Genomic DNA, 22143 nt, shown 5'->3' with positions numbered 1-22143 from the left:
CGAAAAGCTGTGACCTTTAATTTGAAAAACAAATCACAAATGTTGCTCCGTTGGGTTTTTTTCATAAATTACGGTGCATCTAAGAAAGTCTTTTCTCTCTGTGCCTGATCTTGTGAAGGTCTCCATGCTCCAACGTTCATCTCGGTAAGATACCTATAATTAATTTCAATAATATATTCATTAATTAAACTATAAAACTCTCAATTTCTGTTAGTTAAAAACTCAGCTGCTCGGCTTTTAACAGATACTAGAAGACGAGATCACGTCAGCACTGTTCATCACTGGTCACCAGTCAGATTTAGAATCGATCTGATGATGTTTCAGATCATCTTTAAAGCACTTCATGATGACCTTCATGATGTTTGATGACCAGACTTTTCAGACTCTGACACTCGGGATCAGTGGCTTCCTTTAAATCACGTCTAAAAGTATAAATAATAAATTCTAGCCCACCACAACACGTCTTATCTGCTTTATTTTCACCTTATGACTTTCCAAAGAGAATTCATTCTGAGTCGTTTCCTTTTAGCAAGTTAGTCAAAGGCGTGAACGCCGTGCTGCAGCAAATTCATCTGAGCTTTTTTTTCCACAGCAGACGTGATTAATCACACCTGTTAACAATGCCTCACTTCCTCTTAGCCGGTCCAGAAAGCCGTGCCAGAGAGCCAGCATGTGCGCGGCGTGGGCCCCGAGGCTGGCACACCTCAGTGGAATGAAGCCACCATTAATGTTATTAGTTACACCTGTGCTGCTCCTGCCGGGATGTGGAAATGTGAAAAAAAGGGGCCAGTTGGAGATGAAACCAAACATCACAGCCATTTCATTTCCATCTGAAGTTGACCCACAGTGTTTACCCGTCGCGTGCATCAAGAGGAGAACGCACCCGCTGTGTGACATCGATAACAAAATGCCGTCACACAGAAGAATTGGTTTTATGTGATTATACAACAATAAGCAAATAGATGTAATGGTTATTATGTATCCAGCTCACTGTGATGCAAAAATAAACCCATAAACACCGAGGGAGTGACATGACTGGACTTCCAATCTCTCCGCCAACATAAAAAACGTGTGCTGACACGTCCCACTGTGTCGGGCACAGCTGCTCCAGAGGTGGGAAAGAAGAAATACGACTGGCTGAGAGGACGACGATCATCACTCACTGATCCTGGATCTGTCTTTGCACATGCAGCCAGTGGACGTCACATGAATGAACCGACAGGTGTGCTCGGGACACTTCCTCTCACGACTCACTGCTCTCAAACGGCCTCCTGCGTCTCATTTACATGTTTAATGCCCCAATAAACTGTTTTACATGAGTTTGCATTCCAGCTGTGTGACGATGTTTATAGTCCTGTGTCACCTGGGAATTCCACTGGTTGCATGCACGTTGCAGAACGGCTCCGCTGCGGTTTTGCTCAATCGTCCATTAACCCCAACCGGCTGAGTTTTGAGTGCAGCACGGCGGGATTAGGATGAGAAGAAGAGCTTGGATTTGTCTCTTTCTGGAGATTTTTGTGCTGGCATCAACATGAGCATTTAACGATGAAAATTAACAGGATGTAATGTTGTTGTTTTGGTTTCTGACTTCCTCTGTGCTGAATCCGACTGACATGCAGAAATAGCTGGAACTGAGGAGATAAACAACGCAGCAGAGCCAGTGGAAGTACACACATCTGCTGTGTCTCAGTTCAGGGTCTGCATCCTCTGAAGGACTCGGCCTTTGTGGTCTTTGAAGGCGAGTCCTTCTGAGAGACCTTGTTAACCTCGTCAGCTGTTGTTAAATGTGACGGTCTAGCCTTTGGAGCATTTCCTGTTTGCGTCACCAGATGTTTTACCCTTACGTCACGATGTCTGCCGCCCAGGACCGCGAAAGTGACGATCTACGCCACGCAAGGTCGCCATTTTCATTTGGAGGAGCCTTCGAATTGTAACAGCCTTTGCACAGCGTTGTGACGTGATTGGCCTTCAAATGCTCCTCCGAAGGATGCAGACCCTGAATTGAGACACAGCAACTGTCTGGAGTGAAGCCTCTCTGGCTCTGCTGCCGTGGTGGACCGGAGGCGGACTGAACATGGACCTGGTGGAATTTAGGGTGAACAGTTAATGCTGTTGTGAATAAAACTTGATGTTCGAAGTCATACCTGGTATTTGTTTTCCTGTTTGGCCGGTGAGCCGAAGTATTTCTCAGCATCGGCCGAACCTTTGAAAAGATGAAACAGGAAGCAGTTGATGAGGAGATATTGTGAGCGGGAGACCTGCTGTTGTAATTAACTCATTATTCATTCATGATAACGTTTCCAGTGACTTTCAGTTTTTACTCACTTCGTCACTTAACACAGGACGGAGTGACAAATAGAAAATGCCACTGATGATTAATGTTGCTCCATTCTGCTGCTTGTGTTAGTCGTCTAGGGTTTGTTTGACCTTCTGAATCAGTTGTTCAGTGTTTTATCGAATCAGATTTCATAAACATGTCGCCTCAAAGACGTGTAGCTTCTGATTATGAATCCATGTCAGCATTGATGACCAAATACTAGACAAATGGGTTGAATTGCTCTTAGAATGTCCTTGTCACATTTAGGAAGAGTTACAACTTCAGATCATTGTAATATGATACGTAATAAAGTAACTACGTGTGACATTCAACGACTGAAGGATTCTTGCCCGTCTCACCGTAGAGCCTCCAGTTTGTTATCGGAGCTACAGCGATGCCACATTTGAACACAGAGCTGTAAGAGAGCAGCAGGAGAGTGGAGAGAAATCCTCCATACGCCTGGAAAAAACAACAACACATTAAAATAATGTTGCATGTGGATCCAAGAAAGAAAAACATCTGTTACACATCGGTATGGAGAAGTGATAATTTCAAAAAGAAATCCTTTTACTAAGTGACTCTGTATCTGTTCAGTAATCACAACAAATATCATAATATACTTAATATAAATTGGATGTGGTTACACATGAATTAGACACAGAGGCTGTGTTACCTTCCCATAAACTCCGACTCTGTTGCCATCGATGTACGGCAGCCTGATCAGGTACCTGAACATTCAGAGTGAAATAACAAAAATGAAGCGATCGTTTGAAGACAGAACGCAGTGAAAGACTCCTTACTTTACAAATTCTACTAAATCTGAGCCGGTTTAAGTGAGTTAGTCACATGAAGCGTCTTCTAGGTACTAAACTTCCACTTTGTGTTTCCATGGACGGTGGCACCTTGTTGGGTTGGAAAACTTCCTGGCAGCTACATTTAGTTTCATTAATCTACATTCAATCACCAGGACAAAGTTAAGCATCGTCTTTTTTATCTGTCTCTTTTCATTAATGTGCCACGTGTGAATTTTAAGAACGCCTGAATGTATTTTTTTTAACTAGCCTAGTTGAAACTATTCACTGATTGTCGACACCAAGCTTCGTCCACGTACAAAAGTCATAAGTCCTCAAATGAGGCTTAACGGCGTCTCGCTAGCCAGATAACAAGGCACAACAAACGAACGGGACAATTAAGGAACAGCACTCACTCCAGAGCTGTGATCTGGTCCTGGACATCAACGGTTCCCAGTCTCTGGTGAACCTCGTGCAGGATCCTCTGACCCTGGAAGCCGCTGCCACGGCCGTCCAGACGAGCCACGATGACGCTGTCCGAGCTGACCAGCGCCGAGTCCCAGCCGAGGGAGAAGCGGTCGCTCACAGCCTGACCACCAGGGGCGCTGTCACTGGAGGAAGAAAAGTGGAAAGGCATGAGTTCAGTCCATGAAGAAGCTCACAACACCAATACACCAAAATATACGAGAAAAAAGACAGGAAGAAGATGTAGAAATCATCATTGGTTTCCAGGAATTTGTTTCTCATCTTTTTCATTTAATAAAGGATCCAATAATGTTAATAATAATGTTACATACATGATCAGCAGCAGCGGGTACTCCTTCTCTTCATCCAAACCCAGAGGGATGATCAGCTCCAGGCGAAGTGCTGCAAAACACGCCAACAACAGAATCTCAGGACTTTAATCCTTGAACACACTTTCTGCTGCACACGTTTCTAACTCGCAGCTTAACATTCAGTCCAGAGTGTGTTTTGATGGTGAAGATGATTCAAAATCAGTGTTTTGTTATGCGCTGCATGTACGGCACATCTCTCTTCTGTGGCCACATCAAAGCTCGACGCGCTGCATGGTCAGGTAGCTTCATCAGCCATGAAAGATGTCTGTATTAATCAGTCGCAGCCAAGAACACATCGCAGAAGTTTCACACCGAATTATTTTTCCTGAGTTGGCAGTGTGTGAATAGTTTCTCCTCACTTAAAGTTTAACATATTCTTAAAGTTTTATCTGTGTCACAACTCGGAGAAAGCTGGATGTGAAAGTGTTTCCATGATTCACCCCAGAGGCCTCAGGGCGAGGGAGTCTTCTGAAACCTGTGTGGGTGATTCACCAAATGACACGATGTGACAGCTGCTGAAAGGAATCACCGGATCGTTGTTTGGGGCTTTAACTGGTGTGAAGCTGCAGGGCGACGATGTCACGATGACACTGTCAGTGGTGGATCAGTGATCATATTACTTATAAGACCCAATAAAAAGTCGGAGAAATCAAGTTGAAGCCTGTTACATGAGCGTTAAAATGTCCAGTGGATGTGCACCCTGACCTGAAGGATGAAGAATCCGCAAACATCCAAAATAAACAAGAATAAACCTGAAAGATGAGCCTGTGATTTCACTTTAGTTCAATTATCAACGACTCAGCTCCCGTCTGACTGTTCTTGTTAATGTTCGAGATTCTGCATGTATCACATTGTGTCTAACACTGAACACAGATTAGACAAAGGAAGCCATCAGTGCTTCAACACTACAGGTGACAGTTCGTCGTCCTGCAGGAATCATTTCCGTGAAAGTCCAAACCTGCATGTATTCTAAAGGGCACTCTAACCTGTATGCTCATGTCTGCATGCTACGGATGTTCAGCAGGTGCAATGTTTGTCTTTTATGTCAATCCATCATATTGTTTTATATATTATTAAAGGAGTCATCACCTGGTTTTTTACATATCCAGTCCCTCTTGGATCGCTTTGGATCAATTCTCAAAACTTATTAGAAAATTATTATTTTTTTTAAATCAAACATAGAGCTTGTTCTGACACTTTTTCATACCGCGACTTTCTCACGCGAGATTATGCGCGAGGTTTTGACCGGTCCGGATGTGCATCGTATTAATATGTAATGAGGCGCGCGTTGATTGGCCGCAGGAAGGACAGAGCCGGAATGGGGGGCGAGCCTGCATGCACACAGACTCCAAAACATAAACAGCCCGCTGTCATGGCGCGCACACTAAATAATGAACCTTACGGAATTCAGGCCTTTATGTACGAGCCGGAGTCTGAACCTGAACGGGAGAGTGAAGAGGCAGAGACGGTGGAAGAGACACGTTTACAGCAGGAAGTCTCTGAATGGTAAATTCTTTCTTTTTTCCGTCTTACTTTTCACACTCGTGTTTTACATGTAAGACCTGAGTTTTAATGCTGGCGGTGACGATGTATGGCGTGAAAATGACAGAGAAATAAGCAGATTCGGCGTGCTCACTGTGGCTGAGGACGGCTGTGAGCCGATGCTTAATATGCAAGTAGCCTCCTGTGGCTACTTGTAGAGCCAAAAACTTTAGAACTGAGGGGCAATTTCTATAAAAAAAAAAAAAAAAATTCTGTGTGAAATTTTTTAGTCCCAGAACTTTTTTTTTCATGCTTCGAGCCGAGTGAATTTTTTTTTTTTCTATGTGTCGAAACGAGTGAGAATCATTTTTTTCTGGGGCTCCATTTTATAAGTTCTGAATAAAAATTCATGATGGGATTTGAGGGACTTTTTTTTTTTTTTACCCAGCTCGAAACATGAAAAAAAAAAAATGTTTCACTCCGTTTCCAACATGAATAAAACATATTTATTTTCCAAAACTTAGAAAATGGAGCTCTAGTGAAAACAAATTCTCACTTGTCCCTCAAGGCTCCTGTAACCCTAACCCGGCCTAAAGGCAGCAAAATAAAGATGGAGGGAGTGAAAAAACCTTAACATAAACTTACAGTAAGTTTACTTTTCTAACCTAGTTTCTCGTGTGCATGGAAAATAGAGCATGGACCCAAATCCACTGGATCTGCCAGGTCAGGTTCAGTTGACGTGTTGCTGTCAAGTTTGTTAAGTGAAAATAAAGTGATAATAATGAAGTGATGGACCTACTGCGCATATATGTAATCATAGTAAACATGCAAACTGTAACCATGGTAACAACGAGCCACCCTCTGATGGAAACACAGTGCGTGAAGGTAGAGAATGTTTGTTATAGACACAGTGAAAGTGTTTGATGGTAAGATAATACAGACAACAGAGAACAAAAAAGTTATTTAATGGTGGCAGTTTCTTACCAAAGTTGTTGATCTGTACAGTTCTTCTTTCCCACTTTGGTGTCGTCCTGTTTATCAGTGCATGTCTTAAAACCGTGTTCCTTTCCAGAAACTTGTGCTCTGATAAAAAGAAGAATCACCTCAGTTAGAAAAATCACAGAAAACTCCTGAATAATTTAATCATCATTAGAACGTCTTGCATGGGTAGAAACTAACGACAAAACATCAAAACTCTGCCCGCGTTGTCAAACACACACCGTCACATTTGTAGTCCCGTAAGTAAAGAAACTGTAGGCGCTTTGAAATGTCACCAACTTAATGTCAGACAGCGCGGTAATTAAAAATCTGATTTAATACGAGCAGAAAAATCAACATCTCTCAATCTGCGAGCCTGCGTGTAGGGGTGGAGGAAGATAATCATTTATCTAGCGCAGAGTCCCCAGACGCTGCTCTCAGTGCCTCTGATGTACGCTCAACAACATCTGAGCACTTAATGCTTTAACCTTAATTGCATCCTCACATCCAGTTTTCACGGCCGTAAGTTAAAACTCCCGTTGTTGAATTTTGGCTTAATGACTCGCGATCTCAGCCGCTTAATCTCCAAATAAGAGGTGATCGATTGATGCTCTTCTCAGACACCGAGGGCACAGAGATCCGACTCCTACCCAAACAGGATGAGTAAATATACCTGATGCAACCGTGTGAAAGAGTCCAAACAGTTAACTAGTTCTTCAGCACTGGAGTACTTACTGCTCGTGTCACTGAGGTTGTGAAGAGAAGTTTGGGGGATTCCAGGACCTGGAGAAGAAAATAGTTTAGGTCAAGAAATGCTTCAGTTTTATCTGACATTTTCTTAACAGGGTTTTACATCGAGACATTAATCAAACATAAAAATCATGTCAACTTAAGATGTGTATGAGTTGACTTTCACGTCAGGAAGTGGAAAGCGTTCTGGTGGTGGTGACGAGAAATGTCCAGCTGTGTTTGTGGCGACACAACCAGATACTTTAAGACAAAACAAGATGCTTTCCTGACCCCAACTAAGTGACTTTTTTGCCTAAATTAACCAGGCAATTAGCAAAGCAGTGTCGAATTCAACCTAAAAATGTAAGTTTCAACATAAGCATGGTTTGCAGAAACGTACACTGCCAACATTTATTCGTTTGATTGTATTGGCCGGAAAATATAGAGTGAAACTGAACTGAATGACAGTAAGAGTTTGCTGATGCTGAACATTTAATTTGCGTTCAGTTTGGATAATATTTTACTAGTTTCCTCCTCTATCATTGACAAACATTTGGGGGTGAAAGGTGTGAGCTTGTGAAGATGCCGGAAAAAGTTTGAAAACCACTAGACTAACTCTTAAAATGATACGAAAACAAGTAAAGGGCGAATTTTTCAGCATGTAGTCGCCGTTGTTTTTAATGTTTCAGCTTGCATTAAAAATTAAAATCGACACGATGACTCAACTCGGCACACCTGAAAGATCCAGATAGAGACCTCTCAAACCGAAGAATGTGTGAAATGTTGGTGGACAACAGCTTCGAAACAAGAGGATTAGATTTGGAAATTATGATGCTGCTGCCATAACGAGGCGTTACCTCTGCAGTTGAGGACGACATGTTGGTAGTTCGGGCTCAGGATGGCATCATAGAAGGAGCACTTTGATTTGAAGAGGGAGCAGGTGAGGCACTCTTTATGAAATGGATCCACAGTGGAGACTCTGTGAGAGCAGAGCAACACAGATGTGTGAATACAAGTTCATTTGTTCAACAATCTGTCTGTTTCTAGACTTCAGAATCAAAGAATGCATCAAAATTAATTGTAATATGATTATGTGTTGACTAATGAAGTGGGCTGCCATCCACCCGTTTCTCTGTGTTTCCTTAATTTGCTCATAAAAATAACACCTGACTTGAAATGTTAAAACAAGTCCAATTACAGAAAAACACTGGCTCACATATAAAAGTGTAAATACGACTACATGAAAAACAAATTAAGCAGCTACATCGTGACATGTATCAACTGTAGCTGCGGCTCCCTGCATAAAAATGAAGGTTTTCCACCGTTTGAGACGCGACTGCGCTGATTTAATCAAGTCAATGATGTCTTCTGCAATGATTTAATCAACATTTTGAGCCACCAACTGTTTATTTAAATGCACCAACATCTAATATCCATAATATAAATGACAGCAGTTGATTGACATTTGACTGGAAACTGGTATGTATACCTGTACATGTGCCGCCGTGCTGAGCCTTCCTCTGTACTCAGGAAATAACTGGAAATCACAAAATCAATCTGTAAGTCGAGAGGTCATATTCTGTGTTGTTTGCTAAGATGGCGAGATGTCAACAACTTGTGCTTACACCAGGTTTGTGCTCTCATCGTAGGCCAGAATTTGACAGACTTCCCAGCTTCCTGAGGTCAGGTGGCGGACGTTGACCTCTTGATCCTCAGACTGTTGAAGAACGATAAAGAATACAACACAACAGAGCAGAGGAGTGGGTCAACATGACCTCACATGACCTCACATGACCTCACAAGGTCCAAAAGTGGTGCTGATATTTTTCACCAAGCTCAAACGTTCAATCTTAAAACTTTTGTTCCACTTATTATCTCAACAGAAAACTGAATTAATCTCCAAATGATCTACAGCTCAACATTCTCCTTCATTTATTCAAGTTAATGTATTCTTAATTCTCAGGAAACAGTGTCAGGATATAATTCAAAATGACGGAACTTCAAAATGGAATAATATGAGCAGTATGAATAATTGGACGACTTGTGCTTGAGGCAGGACAGATAAGGAGAGAAAGGAGGAAAAGTACACAGACATAAGGAGTTTCATTTCAACCGTCAAAAGCACCTAAAGAAATGTATTCATTTCATTAAAAGTTTGTAATATTCTTACCAGGTTGGAGATCATGGTGATGTGGTTGAACGTCCCGCGGCCACCGTGTTTTAAGGGCATGGTGATGAAGAATGTGGTGCAGTCCTCGGAGAAGACCGGCTCCTCGTTCTGGGGAGGAGAGAAACAAAATGTTTGGATCCATTTGGATTAAAAGGAAAATGGATTTGAGGCTTGTCTCATGTAAATCTGGTTTGTTGTCTATTCAGTTTAAATATTAAACAGTAATTCTGTGGCTGAGTTGCAGTTAAATGCCTTTATTTGATACAGTCCTGGATAAGAGTCAAGCCGTTATTCAAATTTAAAGTAAAATGCATCATATTTTTGCAAGAAGCCTTTAAGTTTTCTGATCAAGTCGAGTTCTAGACTGCTGTTTATATTGTTTACTGTTGAGGTATACTTATGGCGCTTTTCCGCCAAAATTAGTAGGTCTACACAGGTTTTTTAAAAGTGGGTCAACCAGCTAAATATCGCCTATCGAGCCCATTCCCACTTCCTGCAGGCAAGTCTGTGATTTGTCTCGGAAACGTTACGCCACAATTTACATCACAAATGTGTCGGAATCAAACCAACAATAGACAGCATCTTAAATTCCTTCCCTATTTAACAAAACAGTCACTCAGAGTAACAGGCTGGTGAAATTACATGACAGTGTTGTTGTAATGATGCTGAAACACCACGTGAACCATGAGAGTAACATAATTCCATCAGCTTTCAGCGTTTTTTATCTGCTAAATAAAAACTGACACTAGAAGGGAAGGTAGAGCGTCGTTGTTTGTGAGAACTTGTCGACTGTACCGATTTTACAGGCTTTCATATGAAAAATCAACAGTGTTCCTTAATTAATTCATCGACAGTCTTATTACCGGGCTCGTCAAAGATAACGAAGCCCTTGTTGAGTGACGCACTCACCTGACGGTCGAGCCACTTCTCTGATGTCATCACGTGTTTCTGAATTGAAAAGAGGAAATTCAATTAAAAATATCGTTCTTAAAATGTATCACAGATTGTAGAAGACTGAAAAACTGCAGTCGTACCTTTGTGCATTGACTTGTTGTGACATCACAGAGTGAGAGAATGGACGTGTTCTGAGCTCGATTCACCCAGCGGACGCTCAGCCTCTCCTGCGTCACCCATCTCACCATGGTGATGTAATACTCACTAGGGAGAGCGAGCAGGACGTACGTAAGTCATATCAGCAGCCTGGACCAACAGATGCTGTTATTCTTTACAATGTGTAGAACTCAAACCTCTTTTCAAAGCTGTCAGGAGGCCTCAGCTCGGTCGTCGAGGAGCTGCCGTCGACAGTGACGACGTAGAGAGCGGCGGTGGGATTGATTTGACCCATCTGGAGGAAAAGAGCAGTGCGAGTGTACAATTACGTTTAAATTGGATGTAATGGCCATGATGCACTGCTTCACTGTAGTGATAACAATAAGTGCCGAGCAACACGCCGCTCTTGTTTTCTATTTTTATGTGCTGTTACACTGAACAATGCCAGTAAGACTCAGTAACAAGAGAATATAATGAGAATATAATACATGAAGAGAACAGACTGTGTTGGTGTATATATACTGTGCAGGCGTCGGGGCCAGGCAGGCGTTTTCTTTCACTTAAGCCGCCCTCAAAAATATATAACTCGTTAGTCTACATGACACAGTAAGTCTGAAAAATACAGTACGACCTGTCACAAAGACGTCAGTATCTATTCCATACGCACAGCCATTTCTTTATATTTGTTATTATTTTTACGTCTCTTCATTTCCTGCTCTTGTGGAGATGTAATACCTTCTTGGAATAACTCTATTCTCCTCTAATGACGCCATTTGTGGTGTATAAAATGAAAGGTAACACATCTGAAAGTGCTTATACCAACAGGAAACTGGGAATAAGTGAGTAAAATATTCTTTTCCTGTTTTCTAATAGTGACACTGCTGCAACTCAGATCTCAAAACAGTTGGAATACTGTGTGAAAGGTGAATAAAACAGGATGCAAGCTTTTTAAGGTAAAATCGCAAATTACTATATTCATAACCATGATTTTTTTTAAGCAAATGCTTCCTTAATTTATGTGCTTATGTAAAGAAACTAAAGGAAACCCAATCAGCCGCAGCTTGACCAAAAGGTTTGATGAACTGCTATGAAACTGATTCATGCCTCCATCAGAAGTGACTGTCAGAACTTTCATCCTCTGAACCTTTTATATTATTCTACATGTTAATACTTTTGGTTTATGACCAAAAACCTGCAAAACTATTCCCATCAGTCAGAACTGCACTTTGGTTTACAGCTAATTAACAGAGCTACGCTTGATAACACAATAAGCTACGATGAACACGGTAATCATGACGTAACAGGAGCATGTTAGCGTTTTCACTGCGAGCATTTTAGTATTTAATCCAAAGTCAGTGATGTGAAAAGGAACCACAGGTCAAACTTGATAAAAAGAAAAGATACAAGTCGTACGAATAGAAGAGTAAAAGTCTTCAGGTAACTGATATTAAATCAGGGCTTGTACACATTTTTCAAGGTCAAATTCAAGCAGTTTTCAAGCACTTTTAAGGGTCATTTTTAAGATTTTCCAGCACCTTATTGCTAGGGTAAAATATGTATCTAAAGGAATATATATACTTGTGATTTTTTTTGTTCACTTTTTATCTCAATTATGTACATTGTATTATGCTGTAAACATCTAAAATTATATTTCATCATAGCAAAAATTTCTGAAATTAATTATCCAGTCTGATCCCAATTTTGTGAAAGACACAGAATTATAATGTCAAGCACTTTCAAGCACTTAAACTAAAATCCAAGCACTTTCCAGACCTGGAAAACACAACATTGAAATTCAAGCACTTTCAATGATTTCAAGCACCCGTACGAACCCTGTAAATGTGCTTCAGTGGAAAAACTATTTAATCAGCTTTGGATTTTGGCCTTTTTTGACAATTTTGATATTCAATAGATGAAACAATTCATCAATTAATATGAAAAGTGAGTGAAAATAATCAGCATTTCTTTCTTTTGTAGGATAAAGGGACTTAAACCCAGTTCTGTTCTACAACCCTGGTGTTGAAACACGACTAATAAACAAATCTGTAACCTTTAACCTTTACAACCCTGCAGGGTCACGAGCACAAAGCCTGCTAGTTATTCTCAAATCTCTACATTGTGTTGCCCTCCCAGAGCTGTTATACAGAACAGTTTGTCACAATGACAGTAATTAGGTGTTTCCTTAAGTGCAGACACATGATACCCATGAAGAAAAAACCCTCTTGGGTATTTATTTTACCGCGTATTGACTCACGATGAGATACCCGCACAAATTTATCCCCCAGTGACTGAAGCAGAAGTCTGACTGTCAGGCTGCTCTACAGCGTCACTGTTCTCACCGACTAAAAGGAGGAAAAGGCAATTAAATCTCTGCTTCGTTTGGTCCCGTAACATTATAGCACTTACCACACTCAAGGGTACGAGCAACAGAATCACTGTGTGTCTGTGTGAGCAGTTTTTACACACTGTGTGGGAAAGACAAGGGTCAGATGTGGTGCTTTATTAATTAGATGCCTTCCTGTGAAGCCCCTCCCCTCATCTGTGGTTTGCAACCGACAAATCGGGCTGCCCTCTACCTCCTGACCCCCATTTCACCAGTTTTCCACAACCCATCTCCCATCTTACAGGCATTTGATACACTAAACGACCGCATCAAAGGATGGAGGGGGCTGTGTTAACTTGCCTTACTAAAGCATATCACATTCCTATCTCTCCCAACGCCACAGATCCCTGCAGCCATCCCTCTTCAAAGGAAGCAAGTCACTGTAGCATGAATTAAACAAGGAGAGGATTCACTAACCTCGATGGATAAACTAAAGCAGAGGGGCCGGTGGTTGTATAATTTATAGCGCGGGGCTTTTACAGTGACGGTGCAATGAAGGTACATGCAGGTCGTAGTAGAGGCACGGCGTGGGGGTTGTTGTACAGTATAAAGTGAGCTAAAACGATCAGGAGCAGTCAGATTTCAACTGGATGCAAATGTTGGAATCACTTTTGGTTGTTAAAATGTTATATATTTGTACATGCCATCTGCTTTTTGAAGGAAAGCTCCATTAACACCCAGAATCACTGCAGGAATCACATATTTAACTGGCTTTAATCAAGAGTTAACTATAAACCTTTAGTGCTCTACCTTTGGATAGGGGTACTCCTTCCCCCTGGGGTACAGCGAGCCTGTGAGGCGGGGCAGCAGCATGTTAGGGACCAGCGAGTCATTGATGGTGAGGTACGCCAGTCTGGAGCCGTCAGGTGACCACCAGTGGGCCACCTGTGTGTGCAACACCTCCTCTGGAAAACCAAAAGAAGACAAATAAGACAATCAGGGTTCGTACACATTTTTCAAGGTCAAATTCAAGCCCTTTTCAAGCACTTTTAAGGGTCATTTTCAAGATTATCCAGCACCTTTTTGCTGGGGTAAAATACGCATCTACAGGAATATATATACTGGTCGGGGTTCGTATGGGTGCTTGAAATCCTTGAAAGTGCTTGAATTTCAATGTTGTGTTTTCAAGGCCTGAAAAGTGCTTGGATTTTAGTTTAAGTGCTTGAAAGTGCTTGACATTATAACTCTGTCTTTCACAAAATTGGGATCAGACTGGATAATTAATTTCTGAAGTTTTTGCTATTATGAAACATAATTTTAGATGTTTACAGCATAATACAATGTACATAATTATGATAAGAAAAAATCATGAGTATATATATTCCTGTAGATACGTATTTTACCCCAGCAAAAAGGTGCTGGAAAATCTTGAAAATGACCCTTAAAAGTGCTTGAAAAGTGCTTGAATTTGACCTTGAAAAATGTGTACGAACCCTGACTCGTGATTTTTTCTTATCACAATTATGTACATTGTATTATGCTGTAAACATCTAAAATTATGTTTCATAATAGCAAAAACTTCAGAAATTAATTATCCAGTCTGATCCCAATGTCGTGAAAGACAGAGTTATAATGTCAAGCACTTTCAAGCACTTAAACTAAAATCCAAGCACTTTTCAGACCTTGAAAACACAACATTGAAATTCAAGCACATTCAAGGCTTTCAAGCACCCGTACGAACCCTGGACAATTGAATCCCCTCCGCTGTTCACGCACCTCTTTTAATTCTGTGATTAATATTCATCATTAGTTATGATTGGTTAAATAATTGGTGGATTCACTTTCGTCAACATATTTAAAATAATATCTACTTCTTATGATGATTCAGCCTCTGCCTCTGATTGGCTAGCACTCATTGGTCGGCCTCATACCATTGGTAGGTGGAGCTACCCTTTGCTTGCTTTCCATATTTCTTTCTATAATAATCAAACGCTGGAGTACGTTACGCCGTGCATTTAACTACTACATCATTCCTACCTTGTAGAAAACTTCTGGCTGCATGGCAACAAGTATAAAGTATCTTGTTCTTCAATGCTAGTGCTGTGCTTCAGTGGACGTCATGGCAACTTAATGTGAAAGTGAGATTTAAAAAAAACAACTTGTATGGTCATGGAGAAATGGAGGTTGTATGATAAAAATGCCAGCTTTGTGTCTGACCTTGAGGCACAGATAGAGTGAATACCTTATCTGCAAACATTTGAATCCCACGCTCAAGGAGGTAACATTTTTAAATTTGTACCACAGATCCCTTGTTCCAGGTTGTATAACTCGACATCTTCTCTCTCACCCTCATACAGCCAGTCTGTGATGCCATTGAAGACGATCCCCTCTTGTCCAGAAGACGTGAGCCTCCATGAGCTGCTCTGAACATCCGTTTGGAAGTAAATGTTGTTTTCAAATATATAAATCTGCGGGGCAGAGCAAGAATGTTACTTTGAATCTGTCAACAATCACAACAAACTGCACTGGTATATATAACCTATGTATGTATGTATGGAACACCTACACACACTATATGTGAAGGAAAAATGCTACGCAGCAGGAGGAAGCCAGGGAGCTTGTGTTTGTAAATCCACTGGGTTTTATTCATTCAGTGAAGAAATGCGTTCAAGATGTAGAGATGTTCTATAGACGAGTTCAATCTTTGCAGTCTTAAAGGTACAGTACAGCACACAAAGACTGAGGTGAACAAAGAGTGAACAAAGTCTTATTTTGGATATTTTTTTAGCCTGTTGGATGAACTAAATGAAGCTTAGCGTTAGTTCATGCAGGACACGGATGTCATACGCCAAAGCTGCCGGTCGAATCATTGTGACCAATCAGCCTCACGCCAATCACAGCTATTCTCACCACAAGGCGGTCCATTTAAACATGGCTCCCTCCTCAGTCATTACTGCTTCTACTCTACTTCTGCCACGCGATGCTGCTGCTGCTGGAAAAAGCTCGCCCCCAGCCGCCATCCTTGTCAGGGCTCAAGGTTATGGCTCAATCTTGAGCGCCCTGGGGGGTTTTATCTGCATTGTGCTCCCCGTTTTGGCTCAGCATGCTGCTTGGTCAATTCAGGGAGCTTCTTAACAGCGGAGCCATCAGCGCCAAGCATGACTGTATTACTTTTTTTTGCAGAGCTTGCTGAAGAAGCTTACAGTAAGACTGACAGCATCATTGGTAGCCTGTGTGAAAAGCTAAGCTTGTAGAAGCTAACATAGATGATAACCTGTTCTAGAGGCTAAACTTCACATCATAGGGCTGTCACTTTTTATTCCAAATTCGAATATTCGTGCGAAAGTAGGGGCAAAAGTTCCTATTCGAATGTAATGACCTGTTCGAATACATAATGTATGCAACAAATAAGCGCAACAGACTGAAGTAGTTCGCCTTGTGATCCAACAGAGGGCGCTCTAAAACTTCATACATTCGAATAAATTGCGTGTCATTTCAAATTTGTGGCATTTGAGCTTTAAATGTCCTGAACAAAGCATTAATAGGTATTTTCTCCTCTACCGAAAAGATTAACGCGCCCTACTGAAAGCTAAAACTGAACACCAATCTTTACTTGTACGTCGTACCAAACTAGCTAGCCAACCACCAGCTAGTTGTCATGGATAAAGGCAGTCATGTTTATATTGTATTGATACAATCTCTGAGATAGGACACGGCACAGAGTTTAGGAATCGCTCCTGTAAAAAGATATTAGATAGGAATTTCTTATCTAGAAAGAGGCCCCCTGGTGAGCTGATCTCACACGGACAACATGCTCATTGATAAAAACATATTCCGTGATTGCTGTTATCTCTTGTGACAAATACGCAGGGAGAGTTCATCGGCGATGAATACTAGTTCGTCATTAGCGGTGTGACTCTCAGCTGGAGGGCCTCCTGGAGACCAGCTTCCACTGAGGGCAGGTAGAAACACTGAGGAAACGAGATAAATATGCTATCACATGGTTAATTACTTTCCCCGTCTGGGTTGGAGAAAATAATGGAGTGATTATTCTGCGCACAATACTCTGCTCGGCGGAGGCATTACTCACACAGAGAGCTCTGGCCGCCCAACAAGACGTCTTCGAGCTACTGCTTGATTAGTGTAACTGTTTCTGGCTTCTCTTCAAAATAATTGTTCAGTTTAAAGGGAGCTTGTCTTTCCTCGCAAGTCAAAAAAAACAGCCTTTGATCATCCTCTACCTCGGAGCGGAGAGGGCGTTATGAATGCAATGAATTATACATAGCACCGTATTACATAAGCCATAAATTAAACATTGGTTTTTCACCTTCTGCATGCAGCGAAGGTTTCTTACTTTTATCTGACGGCGCAAAACGGGAATCCAAATGTTGCTGCTGGATTAATTGTTTTTGTCAGTGAGTGAATTTTTCAGAACCTCATATTTGAATAATAATAATTAAAGACTCATCCCAATGCGTTGTCGTTATTTGACCTATAAAAAGAACTCACCAGCTGCTGACCGTGAACGCCCCATGAGGCAAACTGGAGCACCGAGTCTGACACCTCTGGAGGATTCAGCTCCCGCACCTCCCTGAAGCCAGGACAGTTAAACATGTGTTACACGTGAACCATTTACATTTATTCTTAAGTCTCAGAATAAATACAGTCAGTTCAGCTATTTCTTACGTGTTGTCTGTCACTGGTGTCTTATATTATGATTATTCACCTTGTATACAGGTTGTAGATCAGGTATGATGCCAGGAAAGAATGCCGGTAGACCTAAAACACAATCAAAAGAAAAACAAATTAGATGTTTTTACGAACAGACCTTTCTTCTTTATCCATTAATAATAATAATTAGGACCTCGACAGCCAAGAAAAACAGGGAAATAATTCAGATAATCACGACTAATAGAGGGGATTAATCAGAAAGATGAATCATCAGAGCGGATATTCTCACCATAACGTCGGTCTCTGATAACAAGACACAAAAAACACACGGTGCAAAACGCTGAGAGGATTTTGTGATTATGTTCTTTGATGATTTTGGTGCACCAGCTTTTCCTTTTGTCAGTCAGCTTTTTCCTCATTTTACCCAGTTTGTCTTTTTATTCTTGCACAGAATGACGTTCTGCTGACAGTGATGGCAACAACACAGCATGGTTTTCCAGTTAAGAAGAAGTGAGAGTGATGTGGAAACAATGCCTCACAGTGCTCTGACATAACGGCTCTCGATGAGAGGGCTTCATTTCACACAATGCTACTGACAAGTCTGTCAGAACACAATATGTGATTCCACTGCATTATGGTTGATCCTTGAATCTGACAATAAAACCTGACATTTGCCATAAATATAGATATATTCCTTCACAGCTTTATATTCCTTATGTCCAATCATCTGAAGAAACTAGAGATAGATAGTCTAATAAGTAAAAACCGATACAAAAGTCAATCATGGATCAATTTTACAAGTGCTTAATTACAGGTGCGCTATTGTCACATGTCTAAGCTATGCATGCCATATATTAGGATATTAGGGTATAAATAACATGAAATTGCAGTATGTCCAAAGGTCAACACACATATTTGCATATAAATGATAAGAAAATGTCAGTCACACAATATTTCTTTGCCCTCGTTGTATAAGAAAAACAAAAAAACGCAGCAGTGAAAAAAGGAAGACAGACATTTTTGTGGATTTTTCTATTGTTCTCTTTTAACTTTTGTGATAAACATGATAAATATGTATATTTATATATGCATTAATATTACAGAACTCGCTCTGACTGTGCTGAGCTTAACGTTGCTTCTGGGAACTTATTGTATAATGAGCAGAAAAAGCAAATCTGTGGTTTAATGAACACACAGGATTTATCAGCGGAGCTCAGTAAACATTATTATGGAAAATATCTTCCTCAGAGTGAAACTTCCGATGATTTTAACTTACTGAAGGCGCAGAGGTCATGGAACGGATATTGTAAGATGGCAAACAAGCATGAAAATATTTTAATTTCTAACAATGTTAAAATGTTTTTTTCTTCATAAAACACATCCACTACAATACCAATACAAACATACTGTTTATTATCTAAAAATCAGAAAAGTGCCTGAAGCAAGTTGACTGAATGCTTTTTAGTTGAAGCAACAAAGGCCAAGTTGGATAAACAGATAATTTACTACTGTTAATTTGCTGTGCTGAAACTCTGACTAAAACCTCACAGATATAAAAGTAGAGCTCAAAAGAATGCGAGTGGAACATACACAGTTTATTTTTTGAGTTATGTTTGAAGTGCATCTAAAGCTGGGGCTGGTAAGACCAGTGATGTGCACAAGGGGGGGGCAGGGGGGCAGTCGCCCCTCCTCGTGGCCCAATTGTTGACAAACGTGCGCTAAAGTGCCCTCCTGGGAGCCAAAACTCGCGCTAAAGTGCCCTCTTGGGAGCCAAAAAAGCGTGCCAAAGTGCCCTCTTGGTTGGCAAAACACACTAAACTGCCCCCTTGGCTGGTTAAAACATGATAAACTGCTCTCTTGGGAGCCAAAACATGCGCTAAAGTGCCCTCTTGGGAGCCAAAACACGCGCTAAAGTGCCCTCTTGGGAGCCAAAACACGCGCTAAAGTGCCCTCTTGGGAGCCAAAACGCGCACTAAAGTGCCCTTCTTTTCGCCCCTGCCCTTCAAAAAGTCTGTGCACGCCACTGGGTAAGACTGTAGAAAACCGGTAAGAACAAGCAACATTTTCCATCCTCCCGAACGAATGAAGGCACACTGCCTGACTCCACAGATGCTCGCCAACAGAGAGATGTGTTAACGGCCAGTTTGCTACTTTTAACGATCTACTCATCGCTTTTTTTAGTTGGATAAATGCTTAAATAAAACATACCTCAGTCCTGAAAGGCTACCTGGCACAACAGTGACGCCTTACTGCTGAAGGATTTTGCTTTGTATGCTTTAGAGATACAACATATAATGCTTGTATGATTTGAAATCTAATTATCCATTCAGTGTCCTTGACCAGGGCTGAGAAGTGGAGTTGGTGCACAGCTCCTAATACTTAAACGCAGAGACTGAATGTCCCTACGTGGATCAATGAAGGATAACTCAACTCAAGCACATTTACACAACTCACTCACGTCACCATACTTGAGATTCTACTAATCCCATCTGCATGTGCAACGAAACAACTGGAGAATATCCACTCACACAGCTTGTGTTTCAGGACTCATCGAGATAATGGTTCAAAACGTGCAGAGTGTCCCCGCATGCTAATCAGCTGCAGCATTAGCATAACAATGTTACAGTAAGCTCACCCGGGAGCGGAATGATAAATACTGTAGAGCCACTCCATTCCCCTCAGCTGAAGATCAATCGTGCCCAGAATGGAGTCTGCCGGGCTGATCTCCGCGACGCCTAGCCTTCAGTCCTAATTTGGACTTCCCTCCTCACCGTGCAAAAGGGAATTCTCCAGGAAGGAAAAATGAGATTGTGTTGTAACTCGACTGCTCTTCTTCTCCTCCTTCAAAACAGATGTCAACATCCAGCAGACACCCCTCGTACAGTGGGTGACAGCTCTGTGATGACTCCTTGATAAGGCTGTCAGTGATGGTTGACACATGAGAGGGCCGGATGCTCAGAGATGTGAGGAGACGGATTCAGAAGGCGGTGGTGGAGTTTGATTGTGGTGTGTGTGTGGCGGTGCTCTGAGCAGACTGGGGGTTACGGGGCGCTTAAATAATTCCTAGCATTTGTTTTATACAGCCAAGATTAGCTGCACAGTCACGAATACATTGGAAAAGAAGCATTTTAATGACAACACCTGACACCTAATTGGTGCTTTTCTTACATCTGATTCTCAAATCTGTGATTTATACACGAGCTGTAGAAGGTTGAGAGGCTGGACGAGAACGAAACATTAAAACACGTGAGGGGGGAAAAGAAAAAAGGTGCATGAATATATGTTTTAAATGCCAATACAGCTCGCGATGGCGTGCAATTACATTCTCAAGACCGTTAGAAGATAAAGATAGTCTAGTGATTTTTTTTTAGAAACCTCACACATACATTGACAAAAATAAATGCTGGACTTCTAAACCTTTAAAAGAAGTGTTATACTCTTTTTGAACACTTGCAGTAAAACACTATTATTAACACACAATTTAACACCATTCAAAGGGCACAGATACGTCGCAAACACAAGAAAGTAAACTGTGACAGATCCTGATCAGCCTTTAAGTGCTTCTCAGATGTACTGAGTGATTATTTAATTGATGCTTCGAAGAATAAATCCTAACGCAGAAAAACGTGGCTCATTAACACACTCACTTTGCGTTTACTCTCCCAGATCAACTCTCTCCCTCCTGAATGTTTGTGCAGCTGATTGTGGGGTTAATTAGTGCTATTTATTTCTATTCACACTTAAACTTCATTAACACACAGTTCTAAATGAATAAACAAAGATGCTCTGTGACAGCTGCGATAATCAGCACCGCAATAATTATGTAAGCGTACTAGTGCAAGACAAAAATGCCCTTTATAATCTGCACAGAAGGCTGCTGACCATAAAAAACAACAGAGCAAGATTTATGGAAACCTTTGACGCAGCAGTATAGAAGAGCAGAGAGCTGGCGTGATTATGATAAATTCATAAGACAACTGGAGACAGTGGTGCAGCAGCATGCCATTACTCTCCATAGATTCAGCCTGTCACTCTGATGATGAACACATCTGCTCCGTCCATCTCAGGAGGAGATAGCACCTCTAAGACTCCGCTGTCTCGATCCCAACAAGCACACCGAGCTCATTATCAAGCATGCTTGGTTCACCGACGCCGAGGTGCTCCTGCGGCCGCTGAATTATAGAATGAAACAGCGAGGGAAACACGCTGTGTGATACGCAACAAGCAGTTTCGCTGGCATTGGATGGCAGTGGGTTTCTGGTGTGATAAATGAAATGTGCTACAGTGACTTGCGTGGAGCATTAAAGGCCTCATGCAGCTTCTTCTGAACAACAAAGTCACAGCTGCCTGTCTTTTTTTCTGACTGGATTTATGGGGATCAGTGTAACAAAGGGCCGGTGGGGTTCAGGAACACTGTGAGCAACTCTGAACTCTTTTCTAACGCTGCTGTCACAGAGTTTCAATAAAATTAGTGTTAAATACATCTTTATTTTAACAGTAGTCACTAGCCGTTTTTAGACAGAGCACCAAGCCGCCAATCTGCCCGTCCTTTTGGCGGCTCGGTCCGCGGTTTTAGATAGAGGCCGGCAAATTGGGGGTCTGTTTTGGCCGCCGATTTTCCCCCTCGGAGGGTACACTTATTTCCGCCTCGTCTGCTATCTAAAAACGAGGCGGAAATGTGGCGGCCTCTGTGTGAGATGGGCGGAGGTGTCGATGACCTGCACTGTTGTGCGACCCACAGCCGGGGAGTTTTAAAACCAGGAAACAGCTGATCACAGCTGCAGTCAGTCCATCAC

General features: G+C 41.6%; 1 protein-coding gene and 1 long non-coding RNA gene across 2 annotated transcripts in view; one reads left to right on the top strand and one right to left on the bottom strand.

Annotated features, from left to right (window-relative positions):
* LOC115588442 (inactive dipeptidyl peptidase 10-like) overlaps positions 1 to 22143 on the bottom strand; it is a 119057-nt gene that overhangs the window by 5894 nt on the left and 91020 nt on the right. Inside the window, exons 6-23 of the mRNA XM_030429057.1 lie at positions 17403 to 17455; positions 17186 to 17267; positions 15024 to 15144; positions 13487 to 13641; positions 10551 to 10648; positions 10338 to 10461; positions 10213 to 10251; positions 9304 to 9411; positions 8759 to 8850; positions 8623 to 8670; positions 7991 to 8112; positions 7140 to 7187; positions 6411 to 6509; positions 3906 to 3975; positions 3525 to 3719; positions 2991 to 3045; positions 2677 to 2776; positions 2145 to 2203 (exon numbers count right to left, since the gene is read on the bottom strand). Coding sequence (XP_030284917.1) covers positions 2145 to 2203; positions 2677 to 2776; positions 2991 to 3045; positions 3525 to 3719; positions 3906 to 3975; positions 6411 to 6509; positions 7140 to 7187; positions 7991 to 8112; positions 8623 to 8670; positions 8759 to 8850; positions 9304 to 9411; positions 10213 to 10251; positions 10338 to 10461; positions 10551 to 10648; positions 13487 to 13641; positions 15024 to 15144; positions 17186 to 17267; positions 17403 to 17455 — 1668 coding nt within the window. The remainder of the gene's footprint in view (positions 1 to 2144; positions 2204 to 2676; positions 2777 to 2990; positions 3046 to 3524; positions 3720 to 3905; positions 3976 to 6410; positions 6510 to 7139; positions 7188 to 7990; positions 8113 to 8622; positions 8671 to 8758; positions 8851 to 9303; positions 9412 to 10212; positions 10252 to 10337; positions 10462 to 10550; positions 10649 to 13486; positions 13642 to 15023; positions 15145 to 17185; positions 17268 to 17402; positions 17456 to 22143) is intronic.
* LOC115588443 (uncharacterized) lies at positions 14825 to 18055 on the top strand. Its single transcript, XR_003985355.1, has 4 exons — positions 14825 to 14954; positions 15034 to 15117; positions 16547 to 16638; positions 17799 to 18055. It is a non-coding gene; the product is annotated as an uncharacterized LOC115588443 (long non-coding RNA).

This window comes from Sparus aurata, chromosome 9, assembly GCF_900880675.1.
Source record: "Sparus aurata chromosome 9, fSpaAur1.1, whole genome shotgun sequence".
Taxonomy (NCBI): Eukaryota; Metazoa; Chordata; class Actinopteri; order Spariformes; family Sparidae; genus Sparus; species Sparus aurata.
The sequence above is the reverse complement of the archived record's forward strand: the minus strand, read 5'-3'. Positions and strand labels throughout refer to the sequence as shown.